The following is an 18,811-nucleotide window of genomic DNA, read 5'->3' as shown; positions in this document are numbered from 1 at the left end:
ATTTGTTGCCGTTGGGGATGGGCAGGGGAGGGGGGGGTGTCCCCGATTCCGAAGGGACTTGGGTGTCTATGCAACCTGGGGTTATAAAAGAGAGGACGAATGGGCGTTTATTTGATTTTACCAACCTAGTATTACAATATTCGTCCCCTGAACATCGCGGCCGTGCCGGTGAGAAATCCACGAAGCGTTGAAGCCATTTCGGGACCAGAATAGCACATGCAGAAGAAACCGAGAATTAGACTGACTATAGGTACGTATGTGGACGACGTATCATCATCTACCTACACTGCAGACATGCATTGGGAGTTGCATATTATATTAGGCGTGTACCACCACGCCTTGGCCAAGAAACCGCAACGAGGTTCCGTAGGGGGAGCGGCATTTACAAGGTAGGTGTCTACTATATATAAGGAAGATACCTACCTATATATAGAGTTGTATAACTACCTAAGGTATATGCACACACATGTATATATATGAGGGGACGGATGGGAGGGATCCTATGTGTTAAGTAGGTATGTACTACGTTACCATGGAGATATGCCGACCTGCCTGCGTTGTAATTAGTAGGTACTTATCTATATAGGTAGGTGTGCATACACCACAACCCTATTCAGCAGAGACATCTCGCGTCCGGGGATAATGCTACACGGGCAACGGATATATAGAGCCTACCCGTAAGGTCCTCCGGAAGTTCCATCCCATCGACTGTGGTCCATCTTTGTCCCAGACGCACATCAGCAAAATTTTGGCCGAGTCAGGTTGCATCGGCGGTGGCAATCGATCAGTCAGCTGCATCCGTACGCAGTCATGGGCACCCAAACGGCACTACGGGGTAACCAAACCTGAGCACGGCATCCCTCGACGTTCTGGAAGTCGGTTGTTGGTCAGCGAGCCAGCCGGCCGGCCGGTCAGTCAGGGCGATCAGGTGAGGGCAGAGCAGACGAGAGCGTGACCCGGAATTACGCACCTCAGCTTCTGCCTCAGACACGGGTGGTGCGGGGGCGAGGTTACAGGAACATCAGGAACATCAGGGGTAGACGCTTCTAGCATACCTACCTCCTGGTAGTTGCATGACGGCATGCTAGAGAGCGGTGAAATCCCCCGGGACAGGTACCCAATGTAGGTATCTCCCCCCCTAACCCTAGGTACATACCTACACTACATCGATGCCGGCCGCTTGAGATCCAGCAGACGCCGATATTCGCATCATCGCCTGGCCTGAGGTGCCTTATGTAGGAGGTGCATATACGTTACCTGCCTACATATGATATGTAACTACCTAAGGTAGGTCAAGGTAGGTATGCCTGCATAACCTCACATCTGGCGATGGCATGGCATGGATGCACCCATAGGCGCATTCTATGCATGTACGTAGGTGCATACATGTCTTGGGGGAGGGTCGAGAAGTCCCGTCTCTAGTTTCCAACCCAAGGTACCTTGCCAACCTATCCATCTTACCGTCCACGCCTTGGATACCTACAGGTAGAGAGGTAGGTAGTTATCCCACCTCGAGTGCCCGATAAGTAATTCCGTCCTCGCTCTCTCTTTCCAACAGAGAGATCCCGTCTGTCCCTGTTTTTTCTCTCCTTTTTTCTTTGAGGCAGGAGGAAGTTGTCGGTCGGGCGGGCTGAATGCATTCGAAGAAGGCCTTGAAGAAAAGAAGAGGTCCACCGTATCGATCCGTGTCTGCTACCTAAAGCTGCCCCTACCTTGGGTGACCTGCCCAACCCCAGGTAGGTACCTGACTTACCTAAGGTACTGCCTGTTTGCAAGGGGCGACTGAGGCAGGGCAGGTACCTCGTCATTTTCTCGACAGGTGCGCAGGTCTTTCTCCTCCATCCTCACCATCGTATCTGCCTTCCCCCCCCTCCGCCTCTCCCCCCACCACCCTCACCGGCCGCAGCCAACTCCACGCCCCAAGATTGCGCACTCACATCTCTTCCACCTCTCGTTCCCTCGTCGAGCGCCGCGTGCCACCTTCGAAATACCCTCTACCAACCTTGCTGTCTCTCCGTTGTCCGTAGTCGCGGCTTTAGCCCTTTGTTACGCGGTGCGATTCCCGCCCCAGTGCTAGGCACCGGGCCGGTAGACGAAAAAAGAAAAGAACCGCTAGGTTGCACGCACTTACGTACCTCCCGTCGCCCTCCTCTACACATAGACGTACATATACGTATCAGACTGCTGGCTGTCTTTCCCTCTCCCTCTCCGCCTCTCTCTTTACCTCCCTCTCTCCCTCCCTCTCTCCCTCTCTTCCTGTCTTCCTGTCTTCCAACTGACGGACCTACGTGGAGTTGGTCATCTACTTGTCCCCTCGAGCCGGCCTCCCCCCCCTTCTCTCGAGCCGATCCCACATCCTTAACCTACTAGCTGATAGAAGTTCCGAAGAGCCGCGACATGTCAACAGTGTGGTGCAACCCTACTCCTGGCTGTATCACGAGACCAACACCGCCTGTGACGACAACATCAGCCACGACAGTGACAGCAACAGCGACGGCGACGGCGACGGCGACCTCGACCTCGACGATACACCGCCACCAATCCCCATCCCTCTAAGGTGCAAGCGTGAGCTTGACAGGGACACGAACCGGGACGGATAATCCTGGTCTCGAAACTAAAACTAATCGGTGAAAAATTGCGACAGGGGACTGGCGTCACCACCGCCGCTACGAATACTGCAGTGGGTATTCCCTCGCCCAGAGGCGCGAAGCCAGCAGCAGTTCCCGTACCAACAACAGCTTGTTTCGATAGCTGTCCGCCACGTGACGACCGAGTCGAACAAGAGGAAGACAGGGAGACAGCGCATATACGATATCTCCCCACTATGGATGATGGGCTCGATCCTGCATCCGCTGTTGCGGATTTCTCTGCTTCCCAGCTCCTCACCACGTACGCTCTAGGTGACACCATCTCGCGCGCAACCTCTCCCGGCTTGCCGCCCTCGTCCTCTGCCGGGACCGACGATAGTAAGCGCTACCGACCGCGCACCTTTGCCTACTCCCAATTGCTGCCCTACCCTGTCGAGGACGATGCCGAGCGCGACGCTGCTCTCCGAGGGATATTGAAGCAGCTTTACATAGCTATCAAAGCCGAGGATTTCTCCCCGGGCGCCTTCCACTGGACGCGCCAGCTGCAGGGATGGCTGTCCCTCAAATTCGACATGCCTCGCGAGCTGCGCGCCAGGCTCGTGAAGCTATACTTCCACCTGTCTCTGGCGCCCGGTCTTGATAATAACGCTGCCGACCGCTTTTCGAAGATGGTTGTGACCTTGATCAGGCGGAAGCAGGCCCTCAAACCCGAGCAGGATCTCATCCTCGACTGGCGACCGCTTTGGAAGGAGCTGAAGGCTCTGGTGCTTCCCGCCGAGACGGCTGCCCACCACTCCTCGAGGCGACGAGGCGTGAAGCACCTTCGGAAGTTGTGTCTGTATTCGCAGCTCTACTTCGACCCCGGCGAGCGGCGCGCCATCCTCGAAGAGGTTCTGCCCTATTTCAGTGCCTCGGACGTCCAAAATGCCTTCATCGTCATCGGCGTGTTGAACGTCCTCATGCCTACGACACCGGCCCCCCCCACTGCGCCGCAGTCGCAACCGTCAGACTTCGTCCCTACCTTTTTTCACCTCTGGTCGTTGATGACGCGGTCGAAGGTTGTAGACAACGCCTTCATCGACATATTTTCTAGGATCGCCCGAGACTACTTGACCTGCCGTCACGTGCCGTTTGGTGAACACGGCGTTTTCACGCGAGAGCAATCCGACCTTGTCTTCACCGCAATCCTGCGTCTCACCGAGATTCCTGTCGGGCAGGCGACTTCGCCGTACGCGTCCATCGACTACTCGGCCGGGATGGGCATCTTTCTCGAGAAAGACAAGAAGAAGCACCCCATCTCGTACCTCATCGCCCGCTGGGTCATTTATTCGCTGTCGCCGCACTGCCTCGACAAGGACAATTCGATCATGAATAGCCTCGAGGGCCTCATGGAGTCTGTCGACACCTTCTTCCATCCTTCCAACCAAGGGGCGTGGACGAAAATGCTCGCTCAGCTCACGTATTACCTGACGGAGTTGTTTGTGTCTCGCTGGAATAGGGAGCAGAATGAAGAGCAGGACGCCCCCGCCGAGCGTAGGATTAATGACGCCCTGAAGCGCCGGTTTGTCTTAAGTCTGCGAGAGGTCACATATATGGGTCTTTTTGGGAAAAGCTACAACGTCACCAGCTTGTACTTCAGTACCCTTCAGAACCTCACCTACCTTGAGCCCGATCTGATGCTTCCCGGCGCGCTCCAGAGGTTCTACCCAAGTTTGCAGGGCCTGGTCGAAGTTCATCGGACTACCTCTAGCCTGTGCGGCCTCAACATGATCGCCAATATCATGTCGCGCCAGAAAGGCTTTAGATGTCATATCACTGCTCTGTTAGCACTAGCTTTACCTGGTATCGATGCTAATGATCTGAACAAGACACAGTATACATTGAACTTCATCCAAAGTGTTGCGTACAGTATTCCATTCGTGACCTTGACCAAGGACGATGACAAGATTCACGATACGAGCCTTGCCGTGCAGTGGGTCCAGGGCGAGGTGGAGCGCATGGAGCGGGAGGGCCAGGATGTTAAAATCGATTACAAGAACGAGCTTAACGACGAGGACGAAGCTAACATCGTCCGCTCCTCGACCGCCGGCTTTGGCGAATTCATCCTCGCGTTGCTAGGCAAAGTCTTCACGTTGCTAGAGAACCTTCCGGACTCGTCGCAGCTACGCTCCGGATCCCCCGAGGACAATATCATCAACAGCCTACCGGCTGCGTTGACCCCGATGTTCGCCTCCCTATCTCCCGAGCTGTTCGATATGGCTTTAGATAAGCTCGCCACTTTCGTCTCGAGCCATGTCGTACACCAGGCTCGCGATGCCATGGCCTGGATCTGCAACGCGCTGTGCAAAGTAAACCCTGAAAGGACGCTGAAGGTGTTCATCCCGATGCTTATTGTCAATATCCGCAATGAAATCGATTACAACGGCGCTGCCTCCGACCGCAGTAGCGGCACCGAAATCCTTCCTCGCGATAGAGCTCTCGTCTGGCACGTTAGCATCCTAAGCATGTGCGTGGTTCACGTCGGCAACGAGGTCCTCAAATACAAGAAAGACTTATTTGAGATTGCGGAGTACATGCAAGAAAAGTGCCGGGGACTCCCCACCATTCATATCAGCAACTACATACACCATCTTCTCCTCAACCTCACGCACATCTACCCGATAGACACGTCGCTATACGAGCCCGAGGTCGTAGCGCGCGGTCTAGACGTCGATGACTGGGGCAAGACGACATCGCCGGCGGATTTGACGATCCGATGGCACCTCCCTTTTCACGACGAGATCCAGTTTGCCGTCGAGCTGTTCGAATCTCAGGCCGGGGGGGCTATGAGGCGACTCGAATCCTTCATGGGCGACTGCCCCCCCGTGAGTCGCAAAGGGAAAAACAAGGAATGGTCAGATGAGGTCTCTCGCCAATTAACCCAACTACGATTGGTAATCTCTGGCCTGGCCGCCCTCTTCGACCCTAAGCGCGCGTCCGGAGAGTTGAACAGCTACGTCAAGACCAACGGAAATCTCGGCGGGGATGATGACGAGCTTATGAATGACGATGATTACGACGATGACAACGACAACCCTCTAGCCGAGGTTGGAGAAGATGACGAGACGAAGCCTCAGTTTAAATATCCTAGCGGTTACGTCCTTACGCCCAACACTTCCCTCTATAACCGGATTCATAGCCTTCGGGATGACATAGGCGAACTGCTCTCCCGCACTCACTCCTTCCTCAATACGCATCTAGAGGACGATGTGGCTTGTTTCACGGCGCTGTACAATACGTATCGCACCTGGATCACGGACGTGGGATTCGAGCGGTCGGCACGCCCGCTGGATCGACTTATTCGGCTTTACAGGGCCGACATTGCCCCTTTTAAGATCAGCGGTCTGCGAAAGCCGTATCCTCGGCCTCTCCTCATCAAGCGCGCCGACGCATACCAGTTGCAACGTGTGAAGCACAACGCCTCGGTCCGGAGGAAGAGCGAGCTAGACAAGCGCTTGCTACTCGACCTAGCCGAATCGTCCGTTTCCTCGTACGCGGATGTGCGACGGATAGCGCAGGGCGCGCAAGACGCGTCGCTGAAGGCACTGATAGGCGGCCGCCCGCTTGTCATCCCCGTGATCCTAGAGAGGTTCCGGAAAGCCCTCGACGAGGCCGACCACGATCGCATCAAAGGTGCTATGTATACTCTGCTCTTCACGAGCTTACTTAGGACATTGCTTAGGGACTGGAGATACGCTCCCGATCTAATGAGGCTATATATCCAGACAGCCAACGTGGACAAAGCATCGATCCAGAACCTGGGGGCGACCGCGATCTATCCGCTACTCGACTTTGGCAAGAGGTTCGAACTCATGGTGTTGGTTGACGAGCAGACAATCGGCCTGATCAAGCCAGACGAAGATTGCACGCAAGCCGTCAATGCACGACACGACTTCATCGCGGAGCGGAGAAAGAAGGTCGAGCAGACGAAGTCGGCTTTGGGGCTAGAGCTGACGGAGCTTGCGAAGGAATCCCATTGGAAGACGGCTAGCCGCTGTGCTGTCTTTGCCACTAATCTCTGCCTCCGGTTTGACAATATCGCGCCCAAGAGCTTCATCGAACTCATCGTCAAAGGTACAAACGATCCGCATCCTGGCTTGAGGACTAGCTACCTCAGCGCCTTCTCGAACATCTTCACCGCGATCGACCAACGCGCCGTGTACAATCACAGCTACCGGAGTTACCTGGAAGAGAAAGAAAAAGATGCCAACAAGTTAACCATTCCAGTCCCGAGGGGCGACGCCGAATTTACACGAAAGTTCTTAGATAGTTTCAAGCACCCAGAGGACGCCGAGTATTTTGTCGACGCCGATCACGCGGGCTGGCTGGTCTGGGGCAAGGAGTTTCATGCCACGCGGGCGAGACCGGATAAATTTGACGGTTATGACGACGTTGAGACCGCCGCGAGACAGCAGATTGGTGGACTTATAACTAGGGAGTGGCTCTCCCAGTGTTTTGAGTATCTTAAGCAGGAGCCGCGAGATTCATCGTCCGATCGGTTCAGAACCACCAACGTCGTGCTGCTCATGCATGTTTTCGAGCTTATGGTGGACGGGGTAACCGAGCTGAAGCTGGATGATGTCAAAGACCTCGTTGCCGACGTGTACGGCGATGGAAGCGACAAGCACCAACATCGCGCCACGGCGGAGATCCTGGGCTCTCTCATGGTGGGTACAGCATACGAACCCGTCCATCTGAAGGAGGAGGTATGGAACTTTGCGCAGCCGATGATCCTGGGGATCTTCGCCGACAGCCTAACTCCCGATAACCTGTCGTATTGGGCCACATGCCTCCACTTCATCATCGACACCAAGGACCCCCGCCGTGCCAGCGAGCTCGTGAACCGTCTGAGCTCCTTTCGCTTGGATATGAACTCCAACGCGGCCTTTAAGGAATCCTCCAAGGTGCAGCTTCTCGAGTTCCTAATCAATGACTGCGGCTGGCACTATCGTCACGAGAAGCCCATTCTAGATGACTTCCTAGCTCACATCGACCACCCCTATAAGTCGGTCCGCGAGTCTATCGGCCGCGTAATTGCTACGATTTATAGAACTCGATACCACGAATCCTTTGAGAACGTCAGCCTCCTTCTCGACCAGAATAAGGCGGATTCGACTATTGGCATCAGACCGTACAAACCAACCGAGGAGTTCACAGCCACCATCAAGGATGTGTTCAATCGTCTCGAGACCTGGCGCCACGAGCGCACGCCGGGCCAGCAGACGCCGTCGTCGTACACGTCTGGGTCAAAAACGGTGCTTACTTGGCTCGATAGCACCCTTTCCTCTCAGGAGTGCATCCAACTTATCCCCTTCTTCCCCGACCCGTTCATCGACCAGCTACTGCACATGATGGATGTCAAGGAGGACCCGGAGCTGATGCGATTAGCTTACCACGTTTACCGCCACCTACCCAACATTCCTTTCCGCACAGGTGAAGACGCACCCTTCATCGCCGCATTGATCCGCCTCGGAAAGACGGCTACTAGTTGGCACCAACGTCTCAGGGCGTTGGTTAATATGCAAGTCATATATTTCCGACGTCTATTCTTGATGGATGCGCCTCAGCGGGAGCTGCTATTTGACGCTGTGGGTGATATGTTGGCCGATCCTCAACTCGAGGTCCGGACGGTCGCCAGCGCAACGTTAGCGGGCATGATCAGATGTTCTCCTGCCGTAATACGAAACCCTATCATCACGACCTTGAAGTCGCGCTTCGAGGCACAGCTATCCCGCAATCCGATGCCTAAGAAGAAGGCGCCGGGCACCGAAACACCGGTCAATGTCACGCAGCAGATCGTTTCCAGACACGCCGCCGTGCTGGGACTGGGCGCCTTGATCGAAGCGTTCCCGTATGCCACGCCGCCGCCTAGCTGGATGCCAGAGGTCCTGGCCCTGCTCGCGCGCCGTGCCGCTAGCGACCCTGGGGTAGTGGGCAAGGCCACCAAAGGAATTCTATCCGAGTTCAAAAAGACGAGGCAGGACAGCTGGGGAGTAGACCAGAAGGTGGGTGCTCGTAACATTCCTAAGTATATCGCAGGGCACGGGTTAACATGTAGGCAGTATTTTACTCACGAGCAACTCGAAGATCTGGAGGGCGTTCTCTGGAAGAGCTATTTCGCATGAAAACATTAGAAGAATTCTAGGGGCGGTCGGCCGCCGCCAAATCTGCGCGCGAGTGGTCTTTGGGGTCCGAGGCTTCTGGTTACGACAGAGTCGTTTTTCTTAAAATTTCTCGACAGTGTGTACAACTCAAGGAGGGGTGGGTTACTAAGGACTATGGTCATCGCAGCTTGGGCAACGCGCGGTCTACTCACCCGCGGCCCAGATGATATCGAACCGGTAGCATACACATAGACGCGGAGGGGGAAATCGAGCCAGCTTAGACCAGGAGGGGATAGGGGGGGGGGCATCATAGGGATAGACGCTTTTTTTTCAGATATGAGAGGGAACCACTGTCACTTCTCAGGGGAAACCCCCCTTTCCCCTCCTCCCGCAGAGCTTCGTGTACACAGTTCGGCAGGTCCCGCAGGGCGTGCAGTTGTATAGAAGTGGGCGGCCTGCCTCGGTTAGCTGTATGGGTGAAAGTCCTGTATGCCGATGTATGTATTGTGTGTGTGTGTGTGATGGCCAGCGCCAAATATAAGACGGCATATGTACCCACATGCATCCCGCCCGTGGCGCATCTCGCTCGGCCTTGGCCGGGGACCTAGTAGTCGCGAGACGATACACGGATTTTCCTTTTTTTCCTTTCTTCTCTTTCTCAGAGGCCTGCGAACGAGCTGCTGCGGCGCGCGCGTGTGTGTGTGAGCGAGAGCTTCACGACTAACGTCGGCACAGCACACTCGACCACCGACAACGCCTGCCTCCCTCGGGGGAAGCATCCTGTCCTCTCCCGCCCCCGCGTCGCCGCCCGAGTTGGGAGCACAGCAGGGCTGGGAACGTCGGGCCGCGCGTGTGCGCCCCGGGACGGGCGAATCTGCTTACTGCCTGTCGGGCTTCCTGCACGCGCAGCGGGATCTAGCCCGGGGCGGGGGGGGGGAAGGGCTGGGAAAACAGGGCTGGCGATAATAAGGCGGGGCACACGGGGTAGACGCGATAACGATAGTCTGGGATTCTTGTCCGGGGGGCGCGGCGAGGCTGCGCGCATGTAGTGCTAAGCTACCTCCTACCTAGGTAAGGTGTGTATATGGTGTACATAGGTAGGGTCGGCCGGGCGGGATAGTCGGGCTCTTCTTCTTCTTCTTCCTGCGCTCCCCGCGGGTATGAATAGCAAGCCGCTATAATGCATTTGCGAGCACGGGGGACGGGGGGGGGGGGGGGGAGAGACTACCTGCCCAAGTCTATCTTAAGGACAATGAGGGATTCAACTATCGAGGCATGGGGGGCATCGCGTCGAGTTGGGCCTCATTGGCGCATGCCCATGCTTACCTATCCCGTGCCAGGCTCGCTTAGCACGGGGGAGCAGCAAGAGGGCTGGTTCTAGTCGCGAAAGGAACAGTGTTATTGATTCCTGCGTACACATATATGTATACGTGTGTGTGTGTGTGTGTGTGTGTGTGTGTGTGTGTGTGTTGGGGGCCGCCTTGCCCTCGTCGGGGGGATCCTTTGCGCGTCAGCTGAACACATCGTGAACCGCGGACGCGCTCCTTTCCCACCCAAACCCTGCCCTAGTCGTAGACCGCCGTCTGTCGTTTCTGAGCGCGAACAACCGAGGGCACCCCACGTCCACCAAGAGATCGAGCTGAGCTGAGCGTGAGTGAGAGTCCTATCGAGGCATGTGTGCGTTGATGTAGGTAGTGCTCTTGGCCCCTTGCGATAATAGGAGCTCGCCCCCTGTCTTCCTGTGATGAGCGGACTGTCTGTTGACTCATTCACACAACCTACCTATACACAAACGAGAAGCGTACACATCTCAAACAGGGCGTGGGGACACATGTATTAAAGACGTGAAAAAACCTGAGATTATAAGCAAGCGAGTCTTACAAATCGCCGTCGGTTCATCCACGTATAGGTAGGTATGCGGAGCTGGGCGAGCAGGGGAAGGGGGAGGAGGCAGCAAGTTTACCAGGTTGATATGCTCCGAGAGGGGGCGTGTGGCAATGCTAGCTAGAAACCCATCGCCTATTATAAGACCAGTTAAGGGCTGGTGGCCTCGTGCGTCGTCCCCATTGGAGATCCCCAGTCTCCATGCGTGAGGCTTCACAGACCCGTCGTCTAAGGCCTCAACTATTTAAAGCTCGCCAGCCGGCGCATCGGGAAGCGCGGAGAGCGCGTTTTCCGCCAGCGCCTCGTGTACCATGGCCCGGACCCCTGCGAGCGTCAGCCAGGCCAGTGGCATCCGGCGGGCGGTGACTTACGTACCCGTTGCGAGACTTCCGCATACCGCCGACGAGTATCCGCAGAATTGCTCGACCTTTGTCGGTGCTCTTCACGACGTGAGATACTACCAAGGGATCCTGCGCAACGCCGACAACTTCTCGCCAGTCACGCGTTGCGAGATCCTCGAGTCTGGCTACCATCGGGGGTGCTGGAGGGAAACCCTCGGCGAGGATGCTGCTCGGGATTATTTCGAGGTACCTATTAGTTGTTTCTTCCTTACTCCTGGAGAAGGCCTCGCATTTCGACGCAGTTCCTCACGTCCGCTAGGGTCTTCGCGTAAGAGAAAGCAAGGAGGCGCCCATACCATCTCTGCGCGTCATGTAGGCACTTTCCCGATCAACCGCGAGCTCGCTCAAAAGCTGAACGTGATAGCTTCTGTACTATAGAGAATGCTCCGGGGACGACCTTTGGCTGTCGTCTTTCCTTGAGTGCCAACAATACCCAGGCTCTTCTAAAGGGCCTTGACGTATCGCCGCAGTTCCTCGGCCCGCTGCTCGGAGAGCCGGATTACTGGGCACCAGGAGATTTCGCCGTATACGATGAGAAAGGAGCGCTGGACAGAATAGGTACGTATGTTGGTCGTGGCTCGTGTGGAATTCCTGCGTTGACCTTGCTCGCTCGTCCGTTTCTGCTCTTCCTGCAGACTTCTACTGTCAGCAACCTCGGTGGAATATCCATAAGAGAGATGTCCCGTGGTGCATATACATGACGCACCAAGTGGCGAGTAAGTCCACGACGTACCTTGTTGTGTGCAGCGACAAGCAGCCTCAAATCGCGGTGGTTAAGGAAAGGCTGGCCGACCTCCTCGATACCAGCCAATCTCAGTCAAAAACTTGGGCGGATTCTTCGGACCCTTTCTTGCTTCACTTGATCATCACCCACGAGGCCTTCTCGGAGGCCAAGTCTATCATAACCGCTCTACGATACCGGCTCTACGACCAGCTCGACCGGGTCGACACCTACTCGCACGAGCCCTCGGACCGGCAAGACCTGGAGAAGCTGACGATCGAGCTCCATGTAGTCTCGCAAGACACAGACTCGGTGTACGCGAGCGCGGACATGGCCGGGATGATTGTCCGCAAGCTGGCGGACGCGCACTCCCGCTACCGGCGAAGCGTGGTCGACCCGGCGTTGGTCAACGCGACGACGAAGACGGAGGACGCGCTGAGGTACCTCGGCGAGTCGATCGAGTCCCAGAAGCGATGGTTAGCCAGCTATAAGTCTCGGAAGGACATCGCGATGAACCTCGTAAGCGGGACGCGAGCCCATACCCAGACCTACACCTACACGCCTTCCTATGCCTCCTGCTGACCGTTGATGATGCAAAAGGTGTACAATCTCGTCACACAACAAGACAGCGCCACGAGTACGACGATTGCCCGTGAAACCAAGGCCGACAGCGCCTCCATGAAGGTCATCGCGGCGTTGACCATGACGTTCTTGCCGGCTACCTTTCTATCGTCCGTCTTTGGCATGGCGATCCTCGATGGCGCTCCCTGGTGGCTATTCGTCGTCCTCGTCATCCCCTTGACCGCACTGGTAATCGGCGTCTGGTGGGCTTGGTCCGCCTTCGAATTCATTGGCAACAAGCTGCATCGTTGGAAGCCGTCCTTCGCCCAGGCCGGGGGGAGCACTGACGGGGGCGGTACCGACAGCGGTAGTACGAATGTATAAAATCACGGATTTCTGTATAATGCGACTCTATTTCGATCGACTCTTAGCAGCGAGGAGAAAGCAGGTCTAACACTGTGAACTAGCGATGCCAGAGTTCCCGACGAGGAACACCAAACTCCAGCAGTGCGTTCAACGGCCCGTGCTTGACCCAAGCCTCATACTCCTCCTCGGAGTTCACCCACACCATCCCGAGCATGGCGGCTGCGTTCGCGGACATCATGCCGTTCCCAGCCTTGGATCGGGGGATCACCATCATCCACTCTCGGACCAGAATCACGTTGTGTGGGGCTTCTGGCCCTAGCCTGAGGGACGAACGAAGATCGTTATATATTTGCAGGAGACTTTCTCCACTGGTATCCGCGGTGATGGCGTGGACGGAGTGATCGAATGGGATGCCAGGTACCTGGTGTGCATTTCCCGCTAGAGTACTTATTATTAGCACCTTTGCCAGTGGAATACAAAAAACGGTGGCCTACCTTGGCCCGATATGTAACGGTCCGGAAATAGCTCGTGCTCCGTTGGCGGCGGGCGCGGAATGATCTGCAGATGCTTGTGGCCCACGGACGCGCCGCTATCGTGGCCGCAGTTGAATATGACCATGAAGGAGCTCTCCAGGGAGCACAACACCGTCCGTGCGGCGCCGAGGTCGAAGCCGTTCAGTGCATCTCTCTGGGGCTCGAAGTCGACGGTATGTAGAACAAACTGAGGACGCACGACGCAGTACTTGTTCAGGATCAGCTTGTGTCTCCCGCCGTAAAGGCCGAGCGAGAAGCGCGGGTCTTCGTCCGCGAACGCATTCTCGACCGTGCTGAGGTGGGAGGTGCGCGGCTTTCTCTTCAAGCTGCCGGCTACCCGGAACTGGAACTGTCGCTCAGGGTCAGTCGGTCGATCAAGTGAGCTTTCGTCTTCGCAGAGCCGAAGGAGGGGAGAGCTCGGCTGACATTGAGGGTCTCAGACCGGACGTAAATCGGCCGCGTCTCTACCCACAGTAGCTCTCCGCTCTCCACCAAGTTATCGAACTGCGCCAAGGATCGCGATTCAAGGTCTAGGGCGGACATGTCGCAAGATCTCTAAGGCGGAGTACTCGAACGGTCACGTATCATGCTGGTCTTTGCACGTACAGTTAGCGCCGAGCCAGAAATTCCTCCCTCTGTCTCCTTATGTTGCGGTTGTAGCTGATGTAGGCAGGTAATACTTAGGTAGATAGTCTTCGCTGGCTAGCCTCGTCTACCAAGGTCTACGGGGAGAACTTCGCTTCGGTGTTTTCGACGGCTAAAATTTTTGAGGTCTTTTTATTCCCGTGGATATTATTTATTCGCAGACTTGGGTGGGTCGTCTTCCTTCCTTCTGTTAGACCGAACACCTCGCAGGATTTGGTCTGTTTTTATAGGTGCGAATACACATAGACTGTCCATTATGTCTCTCGCTCTATTTCGCTCCCTACTTTCCTCGCCGAAGAATAGGTAAGCCAGGTTCAGGACACCGGGGCTTAGGCACTTACTACATACGCCACCGCCGTAAGAGCAGGCGGTGTTGAATGGTATTGAGTCGTCTTTGGCTGACGCAGCCCGAACCCGATCAGCCATCGGGGCGTGCAAGCAGGCGACGACAAATACTCAGCATTGGCTAGCAGTCGGACATCGCGAAACCAGAGAAGATGTACCGGTATCTCTCCACCGACATACGTAGGCGCAACCCATCCATTCTAGTTTCTCCCGAGAGCAACTGACGTGCGGTTGTAGGACAATGAGAAGGAGGAGGAGACCGCCCAGGACCGCGCAGTTCTGCTTTGGCGGGTTTGCAAGGGATTACGAAGTAACCAACTGGGGCGCCACGCTCGGCTTCGGTTACGCCGTGGTGTTAGGTAGAAAGCTGTTGTCTGACTTATTCACGCACGTCTGAACGGGGCGCCATCGATCCGGTCGAGATTCCTGGAGGAAAACGAGAATGCTCCTGTCAAGTCGCAACACGGGTAATATCAACCTACTAGAACTGAGCCGTTCCCTTAGGTAAGCTGGTCGTCCTCGTATCGCCCGTCCTTATGTAAGCACCGACCACCGTCTACCTCATAGTTGACGGTGGCGTACTCATAGGTACGGTCTGACCAGAGGGAGCCAGTATTAGAAGGGGTGTGTCGAGCTCCGGTATTAGAACCAGCAACTCAAGCCGGCTGGTACGCAAATATATACCTACCTAATCGAGGCAGTTAAGGTACCTATTAATAGCACGATATAGCTACGCACAGATGGCGCCGCTACGCGGTCTAACCATGGCAGGGCTAAATCTGTATCTGTCAAATCCATCCCGAGACTACCGGCAGAGAGCTTAGGCATTCCCCTGCTCGTCGGCCAGATCATCGCTTCTCCTAGCACACTCGACTAGGCCGTACTGCAAAGTCGTGCCGTCGCGTAGCCGGAGCCGGCCAGGGGCACTCGAATCTAAACCCCGTACAAGTTTTGAAGGTGGGAGGGAGACGAGGAACGGAGGAGAGCTCGGCTGACTGACAGGTCTACAGTTAGATACCTACGAATACGTTCGATTGGTTTATGGTCGGGCGAATATAACGATATTGGTTGGTATAACGAGCTCGGTACTAGCATAGACCGAATAGCTTTGATATGTTCGCAGAACTTAGCGTTTTAGCGACCCAAGCAAGTCACGCCGTCTCGACGTTATTGAGAGCTGCTTCGTGGTGCCGGCAGCCGTATTATTGGGCTGTTATCTCAGATTGGCCACCAGCCTGCGGGTGGTGAGCCGCGCCGGCCAACTTCCATACAGCAGCCCAGAGGGTTACCAAGAATGTCAGGGCTCGATCGGAGATAATGCAACGCGGGAAAGCTCAGTCGCAGGTAAGCAGTCTGCCAGACAGTGCTCGTTAGCGGTTCGGGTATTCTTGCCACAATAATAATCTTAAACTGTTTAGTGAGTGTACATCGGTATAACAACGACAACGTGGCGACGGCCTTCGTTGTGGAGGACCCGGGTCTCTCCCTTGTCGATGTATTCGAGGGCGAGGACAAGCTCCTATATTTACTATCGATGACAATAGCAGTGACGAGAAGAGATGTCAGGGGCGAGGAGATACTACGAAACAAAAAACAGTTCGGGGCCACGGGGAGGCTGATAACCTTAGCAGCCGATTTAGAGCAGAGACGAGAGAAGGCGGACGCCGAAGACAAGATAGCTAGAGCCGCAACACGAGACCGGCGAATCAAGGTTCTTTACGTTATCCACACAGGCAAACAGCATGCCTCGACGACTGCAGGACATTCAGCAATATGAATAAGCTGTCGAGAGCGAATGGCGACGATGACGGCCAGTTAGCAGGCGTTAGCAAGGACGTCCCGCATCGTGTAGGGGAGGAGGACAATCGGACAAGGCTCCTTCGATGAGCAAAGCGTGATCCAAATTTTCTCGATCCTCTTGCCGGGTGTGGAACGACGGCAATTGCACGATCACTGTATTCAACGTCTTGACTCGTCCGGGTACGCCAGTCGCCCGCAACGGTGGCTATGGTAGAGAACAGCGGGAGTGTGTGCAAGAGCAGTGACAGCCGTCTGTGGTACGCCCACCCTGGGCGTGGCTCGGAGGCAAAACTCGGCTAGGACCAGCCCAGCTTAGGGGCTAAAGACGGTTATGTCCAGAACGAGGACGGCAGTGCTGTGGATGATGCCTAGGCGTGGAGCCAGATCTTATGCATCCAGAGCGACGGCGAGGGGAGGAGCGAGGATATACGGAGAGCCGCCTTGACAAGGTGCTTACGCTGCCCAGACTCCGAGGTACCGCAGGGAGAGGACGCGCTTGGGGCCGAGGCTCAGTCGAATTGCGGCAAAGCCCCCTAGCACATGTTAAGGGCGTTTACTTATGTCAGAAACTTAGGGGCGCCAGCATTCCAGCGTCTTCACATGTGCAACCCGACGCCTCTGACAGTCGATCCCGGATCGGCATCCATCACCAATCAGTCGTGGCAACACTGCGTCCGAGCCCTCGACCGGCAGCAACTAGGAGCGTGGGACTAACGATGGACGAAACCCGGTTGGGTGAGAGCTGACCGGCTCTTGGCTACCCGTAACCACCCAAGGTTTGCTCTGTTCAATAGAGTCATCCTGACTCCCGCATTCCATAGAAGCTTACGAGTTGGGACGCTGCTGTTCGAACCAGGCTATAAGTGGGACTCTGGGAAGAGCTGTTCCCGTTACTCTCTTGCTCGCGGGTTAAACAGCCCCTTTTTCTCTTCGAACGTGGTACAGAGATTCTCTCATGGCTCTAACACTTCTGATAGTACATGGCTCCCGTCTAGTTACGGAATGAGCAGTCAGATATGTACTTTACACGCCGGAATAAAGGTTCGAGGGAGGAAAATAGGCTACGTGAGATACAGTCTTGGCCTTCTGAACACACACCAAATTATTAGCCCATGTACCAAATCTTCCCGCATTGTAGGCATCTGCCTCCTGGCCGCTACTCGTTCAGCCTCTACTCGAAGTTTGTTTTGGATGGATGTATTTAGGCATTGCAAAAGTCAGGAAGCGGATATATCGATTCCCGCCTGCCCCCGACAGGAACCGTTTCAGCTACCTCCGTCAAATATTTCCTAATATATGATTTACATATCAGTCCCAAGTTAGTCTTGGGACCAATTCAATACGCGCAGATCAAACGGGCATTTATTACTTGTGAGGGTATTGTTGTCCGTTTCCTATTAGACCTTTGCTTTACAATGTCAATGTCATTTGTTTGTTAACTAGAGAACGGCTCTTTATTACCGTTAAGGTCCTCGCTGTGGCTCAGATATCCTACATAGTGTCAACGTCGTAAAGTCTTGTTGCTTTGAATTCTGACTTCAATTGAACTATGACGCAGACTGTTACTGCCTTTTATAGCACCAGGATTCATCGTATACCTGAGATATTGGGTTATTTTTGCTACTTCTAGCGAGTCTTCTACTTGTTCTCTCCCATTTTGGCTAGAGTTGAAGCTCCCGGCATCTTCTCTGCGGCTGGCGAGCTGAAACTCCCGCGCTTGACGGTTGTGCGCTGGGCTCGCGGCGGACGTGCGGCAGAGTGTCTAGCGCTGGCGCAAGCCACGTAGGCGTAGCTAGCGTGGGCATCCAGATTGACGCGGGTCAGGGCGTTCTACTTTGCAGCCTTCTAGAAATGATTCTCGCAAGGACAGGGAATGCCTCATGCCGTAAATTATTGCGTCGTAGCGCTGTGCCATATTAAGTGCCGAATAGAGGAACGAAATCCCTCGGCCTCTGGATCCTACCCAGAAAACACATCACCTCAAGTGTCATAGTAGTGCCGATCTTGTTCTATTTTGCTCCCCAAGAAGGATTCTAATTTCTTGCTACGCGTGTACACGCAGAGGCCTACTCTCAACAGCGGCTGTCATGGACGGTCTTGATGCTACGCGCAATCTACCGTAGATAGTTATCACGGTCTCGGCCGGCCCAAAGAGGCGCCCGTTTTGGGAAGGTGTATTAAACTCCGTATTCACCTTGGCTGGCCAGGGGCCAAGGTATGCGTGTATGAGTAAGTAGTCGAGTTGACAACGCCCGGTGTGATGGGCTCCGGCTGGCAGCCGAAAATACCGAAGGATTCAGGTCTTGTGGGAGTTTGGCCGAGTCTCGAAGAGTCATATGACGAGAACCAACTACCGTATGTGCTCGCAGCGATATTGCGCGGGGCAGCAAACCCTTGTCCACCATGCTCCTAGGGTTCTATAATACGCTGCGTTATAACGAAAGTACGGGTACCTACGTCGTGTCGCGCTACAGTCGGTTCGTAATGTTGTAATCATGTATGTACTGCATTGCAACGAGAATCATAGCGGCCGCATACTCTGCGGCCAGGAGACCAACTACCGTAAGTTAATAGCCAACCAGGGGGGCTGGCCTCTCCCATGCAACACATCTCAGGTGCACCGGAGAATTAATTTCAAGAGGCGGCTGCTTACAGGGCCTTCTCGCCTGGCCGTCCTAGATCCGACCGTTGTCAGAAGGCTAGGCTAGACTGGCCTATAGGTGTGGAATTGCCTCGACTCTAACACGGGTTCGACGGCCGATGGTTCCTATTGTCGGCTCGGCGGCCATAGCTCCTAAGCTCTCCAAAATACATGCCCATGTCC

The 18,811-nt window shown here is 55.1% G+C and overlaps 4 protein-coding genes across 4 annotated transcripts; 2 read left to right on the top strand and 2 right to left on the bottom strand.

The window, feature by feature from the left end:
• Positions 1–2,469: 2,469 nt before the first annotated feature.
• GGS23DRAFT_330594 (uncharacterized protein) lies at positions 2,470–9,071 on the top strand. Its single transcript, XM_051512951.1, has 2 exons — positions 2,470–8,632; positions 8,690–9,071. The coding sequence occupies exons 1-2, from the start codon at positions 2,825–2,827 to the stop codon at positions 8,750–8,752; spliced, it is 5,871 nt and encodes a 1,956-aa protein (XP_051368018.1). The 5' UTR covers positions 2,470–2,824; the 3' UTR covers positions 8,753–9,071.
• Positions 9,072–10,926: 1,855 nt separating this feature from the next.
• On the top strand, positions 10,927–13,152 carry GGS23DRAFT_616406 (uncharacterized protein; the record flags this gene model as incomplete). Its single annotated transcript, XM_051520784.1, has 5 exons — positions 10,927–11,202; positions 11,259–11,284; positions 11,381–11,574; positions 11,652–12,256; positions 12,338–13,152. 5 exons carry the CDS (start codon positions 10,927–10,929, stop codon positions 12,680–12,682), a joined length of 1,446 nt encoding a protein of 481 aa, XP_051368017.1. The 3' UTR covers positions 12,683–13,152.
• GGS23DRAFT_600595 (uncharacterized protein) lies at positions 12,762–13,740 on the bottom strand (the record flags this gene model as incomplete). The annotated part of the gene is made up of 3 exons (XM_051519102.1): positions 12,762–13,102; positions 13,159–13,546; positions 13,624–13,740. 3 exons carry the CDS (start codon positions 13,738–13,740, stop codon positions 12,762–12,764), a joined length of 846 nt encoding a protein of 281 aa, XP_051368016.1.
• A 4,715-nt stretch (positions 13,741–18,455) lies between these two features.
• Positions 18,456–18,776, bottom strand: GGS23DRAFT_600594 (uncharacterized protein; the record flags this gene model as incomplete). Its single annotated transcript, XM_051519101.1, has 3 exons — positions 18,456–18,544; positions 18,641–18,662; positions 18,732–18,776. 3 exons carry the CDS (start codon positions 18,774–18,776, stop codon positions 18,456–18,458), a joined length of 156 nt encoding a protein of 51 aa, XP_051368015.1.
• Positions 18,777–18,811: the final 35 nt, after the last annotated feature.

The sequence above is a fragment of the Durotheca rogersii genome (genome assembly GCF_024521655.1).
Source record: "Durotheca rogersii strain YMJ 92031201 chromosome Unknown GGS23scaffold_34, whole genome shotgun sequence".
In the NCBI taxonomy this organism is placed as follows: Eukaryota; Fungi; Ascomycota; class Sordariomycetes; order Xylariales; family Xylariaceae; genus Durotheca; species Durotheca rogersii.
This window is presented reverse-complemented; position numbering and strand designations above follow the sequence as displayed.

Excerpts from the sequence above, each read along its gene's own strand:
- GGS23DRAFT_330594 (XM_051512951.1), top strand. The coding sequence starts at position 2,825 with ATGGATGATGGGCTCGATCCTGCATCCGCTGTTGCGGATTTCTCTGCT. Across the intron at positions 8,633-8,689 it reads GCTGGGGAGTAGACCAGAAG|TATTTTACTCACGAGCAACT; the intron begins GTGGGTGCTCGT and ends ACATGTAGGCAG.